Here is a 16,841-nt window from a genome sequence, read left to right as displayed (position 1 = left end):
CCCTCCTTGTAGTAACATGCCTAGTAATGGGAATATTGATACGCTGTCTTCCTGTACTTCTTCCAACACTGTTTCCACTTTTAAAAATTTAATTAACATTTTTACTTAAAATTTTGAGTTTCAAATTCTATCCTTCCCTCCCTTTCACCCTCCTGAAGCAGTAAACAATCAGATATGGGTTATACATTTACAATTATGTAAAACTTTCTCATATTCGTCATTAACTGTTTCCGTTTTGTGTCATCTATTGTCATCTATTAACTTGCACAGTAGAAGGTGAAACTTTTGGTGAATAGTTCCAAATTGCTTTCCAGAATGGCTAAACCAATTCACAATTTCACCAATAATGTAAAGATGTTCCTGTTTTCCCACAGCCTCTCTGTGGGGAGAACACTGTCATCTTTTCCCAATTTGATAGGTGTGAGGTAGAACTTCAGAATTGTTTTAATTTGCATTTTTTAATTGTTAATGACTTGGAGCATTTTAATACTTCTGTTGACATCTTGGATTTGTTCCTTGGAGAACTGACTATACATATCTTTGGCCATTTATTGGCAAATAATTCTTGTTCTTATGTATTTGAATCAGTTGCTCATATATTTCATTAATTTTTATAATTAAGCAAAGTTCAAATTATTTTTAGTTATCTTTTCATTTACTTTCTTGTAATCATTGTATATACTGTTCTCTTGGTTCTTCATACAAATCTTATCATGTTTCTCTGAATTAGTCATATTTGTCATTTCTTACTTCCATAAAAATATTCTGTTACATTGGTATGCAGCAGGTACGTGGTATATAGTGGATAGAGTGCTGGGCCAGGGGTCAGGAAGACCCGAGTTCAAATCTAGCCTTAGACATAATTCCCTAACTCTGTGACCCTGGGCAAATCACTCAACCTGTTTGCCTCAGTTTTCTCATCTGTAAAATGGGGATAATAACACCTTCCTCTCAAAGTTGTTGTGAGGATAAAATGAGATAATCACAAAGTGCTTAGTAGTATGCCTGGCACACAGTATTATATAAATGTTAGCGATGATGATGATGATATGGCATTTTCAACCATTCAATAGTAATTTGTTTTCAATTCCTTATTACCACAAAGAGTCTTGTTACAAACCTCTGTCTCCACTTTCCTTGTAGTACATACCTAGGAGTGAGATTACTGGTTTGCCTGTCTTCCCACATCTCTTTCAGTCCCAACTGTTTCTGGTTTTTGTCATCTGTAATAACATGCATGGTGAGGTACATCTTCAGAACTGTTTCAATTAATACGTCTCTTATTAACAGTAGTTTGGGGCATGTTTTCGTGTTGTGGAATCACAAGACCTGAATTGAAATCCTGGATTTGCCATTTACTACCTGTGTGATCATGGGCCAATAGCTTAACCTCTCTGGGTCTCAGTTTCCTCATTTGTAAAATCAAAGGGCTGAAACTTTTCAACTTTGAATCTATGATCCTATAAATTGGTTGACAAAATCAAGGGTCAGATGCTTCTGACAGACTGCAATGTTAAATTTAAAATATCTAAGTTTGTTTATGCAGACGAGAGATATACTATAATCACAGAATCTTACATGTAGAAAAAAATGTGGTGGATGATTGTTAAGCTACTGTCAGAGAACTCTGAAAGATCTTGGAGGACAGAAGGGGTTTTCTGGGACCAGAGAAAGGCATATGCCCTAACTTTCTAAAAATGGAAGGGAATAAAATCTGCAGATTATAAACCAGTAAATTTGATTTACATTCCTGGAAAAATCCTAGAACAGATGATTAAAGAAATGGTTAACAAACATTTAAAAAGGGAAATGATCATCACAAAGCCAACACAGCTTCAACAACAGGCTGTGTCCATGTAACCTCATGTACTTTTATAACAAGGTAGTAGATGAAGGACTAGTAGATGGAGGAATTCTGGATTTTAACAAAGCAATTGACCAAGTCTCTTGTGCTATTTTTATAAACAAGTTGAAGAGATGTGGGCTAGATGAGAATATAGCTGGGTGGATCTGGACCTATTTAAATGACTAGAAGCAAGAACAGTCACTAACCTAGAGGGAAGTCTCTGGGGAAGTGCCCCAGGATCTGTGCTTGGGCCTGGGCTAACTTTGTTTGTTTTTGTTTTTTGTTTTTTTGCAGGGCAATGGGGGTTAAGTGACTTGCCCAGGGTCACACAGCTAGTAAGTGTCAAGTGTCTGAGGCCAGATTTGAACTCAGGTACTCCTGAATCCAGGGCCGGTGATTTAACCACTGTGCCACCTAGCTGCCCTGGCTAACTTTGTTTTAATCAAAGACTTGAATAAAGCAATAGATGCCATACTTCTCAAATCTGAAAATAACATAGCAGGGGAAGCTAACATACTCAGTGACAAAGGTAGAATCCAAAAAGCTCTCAATAGAACAGAACATTGGTCCAAATCCACTAACACAAAATTTAATAATGATAAATATAAAATCTTACACTTGGGTTAAAAACAATCAACTTCACAAGTGCAGGATGGCAAAGGCATGGGTAGAATGTCATTTATCTGTTAAAGACCTGGAAGGTTTTAATTGGCTGCAACCTCGATATGAATCAATGGTGTGATGTGTGTTACAAAAAAAGTAACACAATCTTAGTTTGCACAAAGCCTCAGACAGTATCCACAATGGCGGAAAAAGACCTTTCCTAGAGGTCTTTAAGTAAGAGCTGGAAAACCTTATTGGTTATGCTGTAGAGGGGCTTTACTTTCAGGTACAGGTTAAATAAGATGGACTCTGGGGTGCCTTCCAACTCTGTGATGTGACAACAGTCAAAAATGAAAGCTTGTCCTAACTTTCTTTCAAGGTCCAGTTCAAGTATCATCCTCCAGGAAGCCAACCTTCCTGAATATCCCCCACACCCCACCAGGACCCCCTGCTGGCAAGGCAGAAGTGACATCTTCCTTCCCAAATTAACGTTTCTGTGGATCTTAATTTTCCAAAGCACCCACTAGATTTCATGCAACATGAATGAATGGCAGGTAAACTATGATTCTGAGGCCCCTGTGGTAGCTGGCTGGGTTTTCTGGTTACTACAGAAATTATTATTCTCTCCCAACACCTTCTCTGTTTTCTTTGCTAGTTTACCTTTCCCCCACACCCCTTAAATATAGGATTCCTCTAAAGGTTTTGTCCTTGATCTTCTTTTATCTTTCTTCAATTTCTCTGCCATGGTTTGGAGTGATTCTCAAATCATGTCAACAATCTATGATCTCCCCAGAGCTCCCATCCCATATTTTCAACTGCTGGATGGACATCTTTAATCGGATGCCTCAGTGGCACCTCACACTGAGCACATCCCAAGTGTTCACCATTTCCCCCCTAAACCTATTTCTTCCCCTAACTTACAGCCCTCCCAGTCACTCAAGCTTATAACCAGGGAATTATCTTTACCCATCTTTGCTTCTTACCACCTTACTCCACCATCCAATCATCCAATCCTGTAACCTCTACAATCTCTCTCCCATTTATCCACTAATTTTCACCCCCACTGTAATCACACTTAGTTATTAATATTTCTCTTGTTCTTTCACACTGCTGACTCAGTGAGCCCACAAAAACCCCTGGATCTTTGCATGAAGTTATCTGGTCTCCCCTTTTCATTTTGTACTTGTGAAAATGATTTTTTTTAAAAATTCAAATGTAGGACATTTATCCCTTTTAGATCTGGTCCATGGTTCCAGCCTGTCAAGATCTTCTAAATACTTGGATTGGAATCACACACTTCTTCTAAGTCACTTTACTCCTCTAAGTCCCAGTTTTCCCATTTGTAAAATGTAAATACAATTTTTTGTACTCTTACAGGCAAGTAATTTGTAAATGGTAAAGTTCTACAGAAATGAAAGCTACTATGATTGTGAAATTTGAAGAGATTCTGCATTTTATGCTTAAAATTTTCATTTGTTTCCCAAATAGAAAAATGGGTTGTTATTTCATCTACTGGTATGCAGCAGAGGTCACCAAAGTGAAGGCATTCAAAGGTAAGGAGAAAGAAAGGAACAACTGGCCAAAGCAAGCTGAATTATTTAGCTCACTCTGTCTTAGAAAATATCAATAGGGTGCTTCACCAACCTAAAAGGTCATGAATTATAAAGCATAAGCTGCATTACAAAGCAAGAAGTAATCTTATGGTCACTCTCTGCTAACAATGCATTCAACTTTAGAGAATCTTGAATGAATTATTATTGCCTAAGTGACAAAACATAGACATGTACAACTGGAGCAGGGGGAAGAATGAAAACAAAGGAGGCAGTACAGTAGGCCACACTAACCAGGACTCAGGAAAAAGAGGATCTATTTTATACTCTTCTATTACCTTCCTGGGCCAGTTTTCTCATCTGTAAAATGAAGGGTTTGAATTAGATGATGATCTTTAAGAGTCCTCCCAGTTCTAACCTTCCTTGCTGGGTATTCCAGCAGTCTAGATTCTGAAATCACTTCTAACATTCTAGGATTCTTATTTTGAAATGGGAACTTTTTTCTTTTTGAAAGAGGGAGACACCTAAGGGACATATTTGTTACTTCTGATTTCTATGCTTATAATTCCTAGGATTATGTGGTCATCCTGTTGCAGAAGAAAAAAGCCCTTCGACCACATGGCATTAATGTTCGTTCGAGCATGCCCTTCCCCACCTTCCACACAGTATTATTTGCTGTCTCACCAGAATTTATACAAATAAGACTTATTATACAGATAAGAATATAAACATCGATTTTAATATGTACCTACAACTCAAATTACTATAAAAGGTAATGCCTCTTTCCAAAATCCCAAACTCAGCATGAATGGAAGGATGCAGCCAGGCCAATCACCTTTACTGATCAATAGTCCTTTTCCTAACGCATCATGTTTCACCTGGACATGCAAACATTTTAGTGATTAGCTGTCTAAACGTCCCAAGCTATTATGTGGAAACAGTTTAGGGTAATCATTCCAGGACTCTATTTATGTGGTGCCTGATTACTTAATTTTCTGATGGGTCAGGCTCTGCCACCACTAAGGCAAATGTGGTTAAATTTTTTAAAAATCCTTACATTGATTTCCTAATGTTCTAAGAATAATGTAAAGTCCTAAAAAGGGAGAGGAGCTCCTGATACATGAATATTAAAGTCACTGGGTAATCCATTATTCCCCTGATTTGGAGTCCTTGAATATTATTTTCCAATGAAGTTGGGACTTAGAAGAATGTGAGCACTAGAAGAGACCTTAGAACATAGACTGTCAGACCAGAGGGGAATTCTAGAAAGCAACTATTAAAATCTCATCATTTTACAGATGAAGAAACTGAGGTCCATAAGTTACATAATTATTTGCCCATGGCCACACAATTAATAGGTAGTAGAACTGGGATCAAAACCTAGATTTTCTGAATCCAAAGCCAGTATAGTCTTTCCACTACATTTTATTGGTGCCACTCTTAAAAACGTGGTTTCCTTCATATACATACCCCCATTGGGATTTTTAAAATGTAGTACACATCTCTGTAATGTAAAACATACTGAGAACAATCTCCCCAAACTGGGGGACAACAGATATACACATATAGACACATGGCCTGGGATGGGTGGTGGGGAAAAGTATCTTTCCCAATGAATACAGAGACATATTTAAGTCTGGATTTTCCTGTTTGGTCTTGCAAAGTCCATTTACTTAACCACTATTCGAGTACCTACTGTATACAAGCCTCTGTGCTAGGTTCTGAGACAGGAACAGAAATAAATTTGTCTGAATAAAGGCTGCATTCTTAAAATGAGTTTTCTCTGAAAGCGGGGGAAAAAAACAACACAAGCCCACTCTGAAAAATACCACCAATTACAGGCCACACTCAAAATTTTAGATAAGTCCAGATGGGGTTTGGGAGTGGGAGGTGTAGACTATACTCAATCCTACATAAAAGACTAAATGTCTTTTGGGTTAGCAACCAAGTAATGTTAACTGGACATACACAGTATTGCTTCCAAATCATAGAGAAAACTCACATGGTAAAGTGGAAAGAAAACAAACACTGGACCTGGCATCAAGGGGCCTTACTATGTGCAGTGTGACCTTGGGCTAGTTACTTCCAGGCTCTGGGTCTCAGGTTCTCTCTCTTCCAAAGAAGGGGACTGAACTAAATATTTCTGTGCCTCCTTCCATCTCCAGCTCTAAAGCTAGGATTTGTTCTGTAAAAATCCACCACTGAACATCATGCTGAACAGCACGACAGTTAGGTGGGCTTAAAGGCTGGCAGCAAAGCTGGGAATATGAACAGGCAAGACAGGCCTAGGGTACAACAGAGGGGTGTGGTGGAACAGGAATGTAGTACTAGACATTAATATGATTTTTAATAAATCTATTTTAATGACAGAAAAATTCACTCTCCACTGCCTGTGGGGATTTATTTTGTAATAAGAAAAGCCACAGGTATTACAGTAAAGGCCCAAAGGATCTCTGAGGGATAATAACAGGAGGCTAAATTTTCGAATCTTACCAGAGGGTAAAAACAAATACCTGGTCCCCAAATCTGACAGATGGCTAATTAGTCATTTAAAACATCTTTATCAAACAACTCAGCAGAGGCAGTATTGTTCTTACTGACAAGGACATTAACTTCAAAGAAACTTCTCTTAAAACAAAAAAAGACTATTTTAAAATAGAGCTTTCAAAGAATTGTTTCCATTTCTTCTTTGCACTTGTTGTTTCCCATCAAACAAAGCTCAATGATGGCAGAGCTTACCACTATACCACGAACCCAGACGTTTATGGGGTATATTACATGACTGTTGAATTTTACAGATTTTTTTAAAAGGAGGCCTGTTGAATTTAACACAGACTTTTATGAGAACTGTTGGGTGCTGGAGGGGCATACTCATCTCAGAAACATCACCCTTCTCTTTTGTACTCTTCCTCAGGGGTCAGGCACTTGTTACTAGATTAAATTTATTTCAAAAACTTTCTACTACATGCAAAACACTGTGGCTAGGTGGCTGGGAAGACAAAGTTGAAAAATGACATTTTGAAAAAGTGCTGTGAAAAAACAACTAGATTTGAAGACAGAAGACAAAAACTAACTGTGAGACCTTGAGCAATTTACTTAAGATCTTTGGGTCTTGGTTTTCTTATCTGTAAAATGAAGGGGTTGGAGTAGACTGTAGCTATAGTTCTTTCCAGATATAAATCCTAAAATCTCTGTCCTCAAGGAGTCTGAATAGAAGAGATGACATGTAAATAAATTACTCCCGAGTTAAAAATAAAAAGAAATCAAATAAAGAATGATGAAAGATATGAGGAGAGACTTTGCTGATGAAGGAATTAAGGGAGATTTTGTGGAGGATAACCCCGAGCTGCAGCGTCAAAACACAGAGATGAGACAATGAGAAGAGAGGAATAGGAGTCCACTGCAGGCAGGGGAAGGGGCAATGTACAGGGTGAAGAGGTGAAAATGGAGAACAGCAGGGAGTCCAGACGGCTGGAATGCAACGTGGATGGAGGGAAGTGAGGTAAACAAAATAAGGCCAGAAAGCTGAGCCTGAGCCAGATTGTGGAACACTTTAAATATCAGGCTAAGGATTATGTACTTAGTGATACTCTGGAGCAATGAGGAGCTACTGAGGGTGATCAATGGAATGATTTTAATCAATTGCTAGGATAACAATTTGAACTTGGAATTCGTTAGCCTTATGATTAAGATGCCAAATTATTCAAATAGCAGCATAACTAGAAATAGTTATAACTGGAAGTTTGAATAGCAGCATAACTGGGCTGAAAAATGTAAATATATTTATAGTGTCCTCAGCGCCTAGCAGTCAGTGCTCTGACCCATACATGCTTAGAAAATGTTGAAAGAATGAATTAGTGATCTCTCTGGTTCTCTGGTTATTTAAACATTCTATATTTTATATCTAGCTCTTACACTCTATAGTTTATTTTCTAACATCCTATGTTTCAAAGTCTTTTTCCAGCTCAAATATCCTATAGTATAATGTGTCTCCCTCAGTGCTTAGGCCTAATGCTATGTACATAGTAGGCATTTATTGGGAAGTTACTGGAAGAAGGAATAAGTTCTGATCATTTAAAGTCATTCCTACAACCTTCCAACACTGAATCATAGGTTTTCATTTAGATACCAGCTTAGTGCCTTGCACCTGGAGTAAAGCTTAGCAAAAAAAGAGAGGTCTTGAAATTTGGAAGAATATTCCTGAGAGGCAATAGATACATTTTAAATCTGGTATCAACTGGAAGAAGTTTTCACTTGAAAATTCCACAATCGTGCAGTTCAAATAGAGGTCAAAAGGCAGCTATTTATATGTGATGGGGGGGGAGGGCAATGAAGGTTAAGTGACTCGGCCAAGGTCACACAGCTAATAAGTATCAAGTGTCTGAGGCTGCATTTGAACTCAGGACTTCCTGAATCCAGGGCCACTGCTTTATCCACTGCACCACCCAGCTGCCCCAAAAGGCAGCTATTTAAAAAAGAAAAGGAGGTTCAGCAAGAATAGTCCACCCCCTTTGAACTACTGCCATTCTTTCTCCTCTCTACCCCACGCCACAGTAATAGGACAAAAACAGTGACTCGGACTATTGTCTGACTTCAGGATCTATTCTTGTCAGCCTCCCATCATCAGCTCTGCACTGCCCCAGATGCTGCTCTCTCCATTCCTCAATCTCTGCCTGAGTGCCCACTGGGTACATGGGTAATTTACCTGAAAGCCCAAGGAAAAGAGCCATTAACCTCCACTTCCTCACTACACACCTGTCACAGCGATGAAACCACAGAGGATTCTCTGAACAGTAGCCAAATTGTAGGTGTTAATTTAATAATGAACCTAAAAATTCCAAAGAACTCACAGGATCTCACTGAAGCCAAGCTCCTGAAGGAACCAGACACCTTCTTTGTAAAGATGAATACTTGCCCCATCCCTGTGATCACAAATGTTGTAGAAGTTCAAAGGTGAGAGGGAGACCCTCTGGACAATGAGCAATGTCCACACTAGTCCAGGTCCTCATCACCTCTTGCCTGCACCATTAATTGCAGTTTCTTTGTTATCCGTCTCCTTGTTTCCAGTCTCCTCTCTGATGCATTTTATATAAAGCTGTCAAATTAATATTCCTAAAGCACAGGCCTGACTATGTCACCTCCATTGCTCAAAAAGCTTCTGTGCCTGCCTATTGCTTCTAGGATAAAATACAAACTCCTCTGTTTGACATTTAAAGCCCTTTGCCATCTGGCTCCAACCTAGCTTTTCAAATAGATATGTTTCACATCATTGCAGCTTGTGCAATCTATTTTTCAAACTATCCTAATTGCTGTTTCCCATGCATAACACCTCTCCCCCCTTATTTGTGAACATGGTCCAACCTTGCCTCATGCCTGGAATGCTCTCCTATCTTACCTTAGCCTCTTGAAATCTCTAGATCCATTTGAGGTTCAACTCAAAGCACCCCTTCTTACATGAGAAAATTCTGGATTCCTCCCCTCTCCCTGTTGTTAGTGTTTACCATCACCCCCCACCCCCATTCCCCTAAATGCATATAGGATTTCTGTCTACTTGCCTGTGTACATGCTGTCCCTTCCTTCCCCCAGGAGAAAGTTCCCTGAGGACAGGGATCTTTCTTTTTTGTTTTTTGTCTCTGAATCCCCAGGTTGTCTTTGTTTTTGTTTGTTTGTTTTTGCAGGTCAATGGGGGTTAAGTGATTTACCCAGGGTCACACAGCTAGTAAGTGTCAAGTGTCTGAGGCCAGATTTGAACTCAGGTACTCCTGAATGCAGGGCCGGTGCTTTATCCACTGTGACACCTAGCTGCCCTTTTGTTTTTTGTTTTGTTTTGTTTTGTTTTCACAGTTGTCTTTGAATACATTCTTATTAAATTGAATTGAACAGGTGGCAGAGGTCATTCAGATTAACTGGTGCCTGAACAGGAATGAATCAGTTCTTTCTTGAATTGAGGAATCCTTTCTACATCTCTGACAAGCAGTCATATGGTGGTTGGCCAAAGACCTTCAGTGGTGGAGAATTCTATGGTTGACATTTATATAGCTCTTTAAGTTTTGCAAAGCACTGTACATACATCTCATTTCAAGCTTCACAATGGCCCTATGTGGTACGTAAAAGTAATTATTATACCCTTTTACAGATAAGAAAACTGAAGCTCAGGGGTTAAGTGACTTGTGTTCTATCCCTAGAGATGATCCATTCTACTTTTAAGGAAATTCTTCTTGACTGGAGTTGAAATCTGCTTCCCTGTATTTTCCACACTTTGCCAATTTTGATCCCTGGAGCCAAGCAGAATAAACATAATTTTTCTAGGTTTCCTATGACTGGCCTTTAGCTATTTGAAGACAGTGACCACAATTCTCTTTAAGTCTTCTCTTCTCCAAGAACATTACAAGCTGGGTACATTACTCCTGGCCAGGTCAGAGGTCAGTGGGAATAGAAGCCATTGTGCTCTCAACAGATGTCTGTTCTTGTAGCTTCAAGTCACATTAGCTACCATGCTAAAATGAGATAATCTACGTACAGCACTTTATAAACCTGCAAGAGTCATACAAGTGCTAGCTATTACTGCTGTTAAAACTGCCAGATCATTTTTCTCTTTGCTGAGCCACATCTTCACCACATTGTACTTGTGCAGCTGTTTTGTATTGTTTTCTTTTGTTTTTGTTTGTTTGTTTTTTGGTTTTTTTGTGGGGCAATGGGGGTTAAGTGACTTGCCCAGGGTCACACAGCTAGTGTCAAGTGTCCGAGGCCAGATTTGAACTCAGGTACTCCTGAATCCAGGGCTGGCGCTTTATCCACTGTGCTATCTAGCCGCCCCTGTATTGTTTTGTTTTTAAAGTAGGGAGGTGGTGAGTGCTTTGTCACTGGAAAGGTTTAAACAAAGGCTGAATGACCACCTGTCAGGAATGTAATAGAGGGGATTCCTGTTCCGGGTATGAAGTAGACTTGATACCTTATGAGGATCCTGCCAGTTCAGATTCTGTGATTTTACATTTATACTCCAATGTATCTATGATCTCACATCCAGGGAGTATCAACAATGAAGATCACAAACCATCTCATCCTGTGCAATAATTATTCATGTTTAAAGGCAGCTTGGGGGCACAGTGGATAGAGCACCGGCCCTGGATTCAGGAGGTCCTGAGTTCAAATCTGGCCTCAGACACTTGACACTTAATTAGCCGTGTGACCCTGGGCAAGTCACTTAACCCCAATTGCCTGGCCCCCCAAAAAAATTATTATTCATGTTTTCCCATAAATCCACCATAGGTTGGTTACCTGACACAATGGAGGTCTTCCTCTAGTTGTCCTTCCCCTTCTTGCCCATTATCTAAAAATTTTTATAAGCATATCATCTATGTCATTTGCCAAAAGCAATAATAAAAAAAACAACAACTGAGTAGGACAAATCCAGACATCCAGAGCCCTGTGGTACAGCACTAGAGGCTTCCCTCCAAGTGTCATTAATCCATTAATCAACAACGGGTCCAGCTGTCATCCCAGTCTGAATCCACCTGAACTATGCTTTTATCCATTCCAGGTAACTCTGCACATGGTCAGGGTACTCTCCTCAGTCTAACAGATGTAACTCCAGCAGTTTCTCATTCATTCAGGAGGTTATAAAGGATAAATAGTAGCACATTTCCAGTACGTAACAGTTTGCATGTTTCTCCCCCTTTTTCTTCTCCCCCCCCCAAAAACATCTTTGAGAGGTAGGTAGGGCAGGAATTATCCCCATTTTACAGATGAGAAAACTGAGGCTGGAAGGAACACTGTTTCACTCAAGATTTCTGACTTCAAGTCCAGAGTTTTACTTCCTCATAAAATGACATCATCTAAATCAACAATTATTAGAACCATAAAAAGAACCAATAAGAAAGCCTCCTCTCATTTCACTGGCACTTGTAAGAGTAAATTCCTGGCAAGTTCATTGAGTTCCAGTCCTGTGATTCCGCACTCCTGACAATGGAATTTTTATATTCACCAATTGATAATAATAAAAAGCCCTAGGGCCAAATGCCAGGAGATCTGGAGTAAGCTCAAGCATTGGACACTACAGTTTTAAATCTCAACCTCCATGAAAGAAATAAAGGGCATGATAGGGTGGACAAGGCACTGGAGTATCTTGAGTTCGGACCTTGGGTAAACCACACCTTCTCTGGGCTTCAGTTACCTCTGTAACGATGGGGATGGAAAAGATGCTTTCCAACGTCCCCTTCTGCCCTGACCAATACTTAATCAATGACAGAACAAGCAAGAAAAGGGATAAATAAGCGCTCCAAAATCCAGAATTGAATTCTGAAGTCAGTTATAGGTACTTTGTTCACCCGGAAAAGGTGCCATTAGACGTCCCACCCACCTGACCTTTGCCAAAACATGCCAGTAAAGACTTGTCCCTCAACACTGAACCTTGGAAAGGTGGGAGGCTGGAGCTAGAAGGTCCCTCTTCAGAGGGGATCCCATGATGGAAAAGCTGGTCATTAATCACATGGGAAATAAGACATAAAAGAAACTAACATAAGGCAAAGTCATTTAGCAAGTGTGTGTGGGGGTGGGGTTCAGGGGTGGGGTGGGGTGCAGGGGTGGGGTGGGGTGGGGTGGGGGAATCAATTGATGGAGGAAGCAGCAAGTTCTCAATGGTAGATGAAGGGAGGGGGCAGCTCCTACTTTGGGGCCACGAAACTGGAATGGTTCCTGGGTCTAGAAACGGAAGCAGAAAGGCTAAGTGCTAACAGAAAGCAAGGATGTGGAGGTGAGAAAATGAAGGTGACAGGAGGAAAGAATTGAGAAAGACAATTGGGGAGCGGATAGGAAAGGAAGTCCTGGTGTACAGGAATGAGAAGAAGGATTCCCGCCCATGGGGGACACTCCTTGGGGAGCTTCTTAGGCATCTATCATCCCTATGGGGTTGGAAGGGAGCTGACAAGAGGAGAACGCCCAAACCTCACCTGGGAATGTACACCTGCTTCCCCCGCCCCCCGTCAAGTGGGGGCTTCCCTTTGGAAGCATCATATTTTGTCCCATCCCCTTAGGGTCAGAGTAGACCTTCTTGACCAGGGGGATGGCGTGCCTGGGCTCCCTGCAACTATTGGGGGTCAGCTAGCGGTGTCCCATCCCTTCGGGTTCCGAGGCCAGTTCCTAGAGAATCATCCGGGGTCTCCCCGTCCCCACGTCCGAGGAACGTTAGGCGGGCTAGCTCACCTGTGCAACCCCCGCTCTGGCCGCCGCCGCCGCCTCGGCACCCTCGGGGCCACCCTCCAGCTGCCTCTCCCGGTAGAGAGCCCACAGCCCCACGTTGGGCAGGAAGACGAGGGCCGCCAGCCCCAACGCCACAGCCTGCAGGAGCCGCTTCTCCTTCCGCTTCATCGGGGCCGGTCCCCCTGGCGCGCGCGCACCCCGGCCCCGGGCACCAACTCCGCGGCGCCCGTAGCAGCAACAGCGGCGGCAGCAGCAGCAGCGGCCGGGAGAAGCGGCCGCGGTGCCGGCCCCAGTCCAACTCCCCGACACTTCCGCTCCGCCGAGAAAGGAGGGGAGCCGGGCGCTACCACCACACCCCCACCTCGGGGGGAGGGGACAAAGACCCACCGCCCATTTTGCTCTAACCCCTCCCCCATTCCCGCCCGGTCACACCAGCCTCACGGTTTCCCACCTCGAAAATATCTATCTAGACTCCAGGTCAATCCTAATCCGCCCCTCATCCAGGGCTAGCCTCAACCGGCCGTGGCCATGAGATGGTGGGGGTGAGTTCATGCTCCCCCCCGCCGGTCCCCAAATGGTCTCACCCGCCCGCTAGCTTAGGTAAAGTCCAGGAGTTGACTGAAGGAAGGACTAACAGGTCTGAATGCTAGCTCCTTACTGGGGGGGGGGGGGGGGGGGGGGGGGTGGCTGGCGCGTCTCCCTAGGTGTGGTACAGAGGACGTGGCGAGGCAGGAGGGGCGCGCCTCCACCCACTGGTAAACTCTGTTATTAGCATCTGGATAAACTGGTCCACCTGGAAGAGACCATTCTCCCACGGGCTTGAGGGGCGAAGGTTTCTGGGCCATTGAAGCCCGGGAAGGGGATGGGGTGTGTGGGGATCGGTCGGACTCGCGCACGTGTGACTAGTGAATCGAAGTTCCGAGCGGGTTAATCTTTCCTGCCCTATAGGAGTCGTAGCCCCCAGGCGCCCCCTACTGCCAAAGAGGGTGGTAGGTGCCCGAAAAGCGCCAGTTTCGATTTGGGTAAATGCGGTGGGGTCAGTCTGAACTCTGAGAAGGGCGGGGGGAGAAGAGGAGAGGATGCTGAAGAGCCAGTTAGAGCCCCTGAGACTGGGCAGGAGTGATGCTGAGCTCCGCTGGGGAAGGGATATTCAACAGCGCGGCTGGGTGCACTCCATCAACCCCTGATGGAGATCAACGGGAACAAATGGATTGCGATGAGCATCATTGGATGGAGTACCCTACGTTGCAGAGTTTACAAGTCCATTGGAGTAATACTTTTAAAACTAAATTTCAGGGGGCAGCTAGGTGGCACAGTGGATAAAGCACCGGCCCTGGATTCAGGAGTACCTGAATTCAAATTCGGCCTCAGACACTTGACACTTACTAGATATGTGACCCTGGGCAAGTCACTTAACCCTCATTGCCCAGCCAAAAAAGAGTAAAAAAAAACCCTAAATTTTATTTTATCAATTGTCAAGCATTTACTTTTTTCTCCTCCCCCCTTCACTCACCCCCTTGCCCCAAAATCCTTGTAACAAGTACAGTCGAGCAAGACAAAATCTCCATTGGAGTACTTTTACAGAACATTTTCAATGCATTTTGTTTATCTAATCCCATTTGATCTTTATAGCCAACCTCTTGGAATAGGCAGCACATATTATTAGCTCTGTTTCACAATATAAGGAAAGGAAGATATGAAATTGCTGGGACACAGGTAAGTGAGTAGGTAGAGCTGGGACTGAAACAGGTTTTCTGGTTCCTGTGCTCTTTGACTACAGAACACCAGCCACTGAGTTGGGGGGCAGGAAAGATAAGATTCAAACCTTACCAGCAGAGTTGAGAGAGGGGACGACAGCTTAGTTCCTTGTGACAAAGGGTTATAATGTTTGATGAGAGAAGGAATTCTTATGCTGCAATGGCTTTAAGGATTTGGTGTGACAAATGGAAGGAACAGTGGACAGAGAAAATAATAGATCCCGTCCTAAGCCTGTGCCAAGTTGAACAAGTTACTTAATTTCCTGAGTTTGTTTCCTTACCTGGAAAATGAGTATACTTAACACTACCCACCTCCCAAGATTATCATAAGGAACAAATGGAAGACTTTTGCACAGACTTTGCAATCCTAAAATGCTAAATAAATGTGAAGTATCATTAATATGATTATTAACAAGCATTATTAGTCATGGGGAATTGGGAGTCACCAGTTATACCTTCTAGACCCAGCTTTGTTTGGTCAAATCACTTTCCTCCATGGAACTCCCCATCTGTAACATGAGAGAGTTGACCTACATGATCTCTGAGATCTTTTCCAGCATTAACACTCTATATTCTAAGTTGCTTTCAGTTCTCATATGTTGTGATTTTGTTGACAGAGGTTATAAGGTTTACTTATACTTTACTTACATCTTACAAGTAAGATCATTCTGCTGTCCAGGAAAACAAAGTTATTAAGCCAGGTTAATGAAAACCATAATAAGAACATATGGTGGGGGTGCAGCTAGATGGCGCAGTGGATACAGCACCAACCCTGGAGTCAGGAGGACCTGAGTTCAAATCTGGCCTCAGACACTTGATACTTACTAGCTGTGTGACCCTGGGCAAGTCACTTAACCCCAATTGCCTCACACACACACACACACACACACACACACACACACACAAAGAACATATGGTGGGGGTAGGGGTTAGGGAGAAAGAACTGACCATCACTGCCTAGCCAAAAGCAAGCTACTCAAGGAAAAGAACCACCAGCAAGGCAGAGATGATGCAAATATCCTCTCCTCTAGGAGCCATCACACTGCTGGGGTTGCCACTAAAATAAATAGCAAGGATTATGCAATTAGAGTGCTTGCTGTTTTAATTACTTTTCCTTTTTGTAGGAAGGCAAAAAATTCCTTATGAAAAAACAGTTTTCTTGTCATTTCCTTCCTCCCCAACACTTCAAAGGGAGCCAGTCATCTTGTTTTCCACTAGGTGGCACATTTCAGCAAACTTCACTATGGTTTCATAAGGGAGTATAGTAACTTAACTAGCCTGGTTGAGAGGAATAAACTGTTGATCGGAGCAGAATCAGAGAACCAAGGAATTTGAGTGTTCTTAGGACATAGAATGTCAGAGCTGGAAGGGACCTTAGACAATAAAACATCAAAATTGCGAGGGACTTAGATAAAACATACAATATTAAAGTTGAAAGGGGCCATGAGGATCATTTAATCCAATACCTCATCATTTTATGTATGGGGAAACTGAGACCCATAGAGGGGAAGTGAATTACCCAAGTTTACACAATGAAATAATGTCATAGTTGGAACTAGAACCCAGGGCTACAGATCCCCAGTCCAGTGTTGCCATTTCACCAAGCTGTGATTGATAGATAACAGTGAGTGCTTCCACCTGAATAGTTTCTTTCAGTCTACAAGGTTCCCCTAATCATATTCTCGAGTTTCTCCTTCCACTACCTAACTCTATTCATCCTACATAGATCTTCTAGGCCCTTCAGTAACTCCCTATTTTCTAATGTATCACCCACTTGGGATAGTCTTTCAACTTGCTCTCATACGGAGAGATTGGGTCTCTAAAATGCTTCTGCTACCTCAGATTCTAGGAGTAACTCTGTGAGTCTGCACTTCTAATACTCACTTA

At 42.2% G+C, this 16,841-nt stretch overlaps 1 protein-coding gene across 1 annotated transcript in view; it reads right to left on the bottom strand.

Annotated features, from left to right (window-relative positions):
* Window positions 1-13,480, bottom strand: part of GALNT10 (polypeptide N-acetylgalactosaminyltransferase 10) — a 176,882-nt gene extending 163,402 nt beyond the window's left edge. Inside the window, exon 1 of the mRNA XM_043980315.1 lies at window positions 13,201-13,480. Within this exon, the coding sequence (XP_043836250.1) occupies window positions 13,201-13,365 (165 nt within the window). The 5' untranslated portion in view covers window positions 13,366-13,480. The remainder of the gene's footprint in view (window positions 1-13,200) is intronic.
* Window positions 13,481-16,841: the final 3,361 nt, after the last annotated feature.

The sequence above is a fragment of the Dromiciops gliroides genome, chromosome 2, assembly GCF_019393635.1.
Source record: "Dromiciops gliroides isolate mDroGli1 chromosome 2, mDroGli1.pri, whole genome shotgun sequence".
Classification (NCBI taxonomy): domain Eukaryota; kingdom Metazoa; phylum Chordata; class Mammalia; order Microbiotheria; family Microbiotheriidae; genus Dromiciops; species Dromiciops gliroides.
The sequence above is the reverse complement of the archived record's forward strand: the minus strand, read 5'-3'. Positions and strand labels throughout refer to the sequence as shown.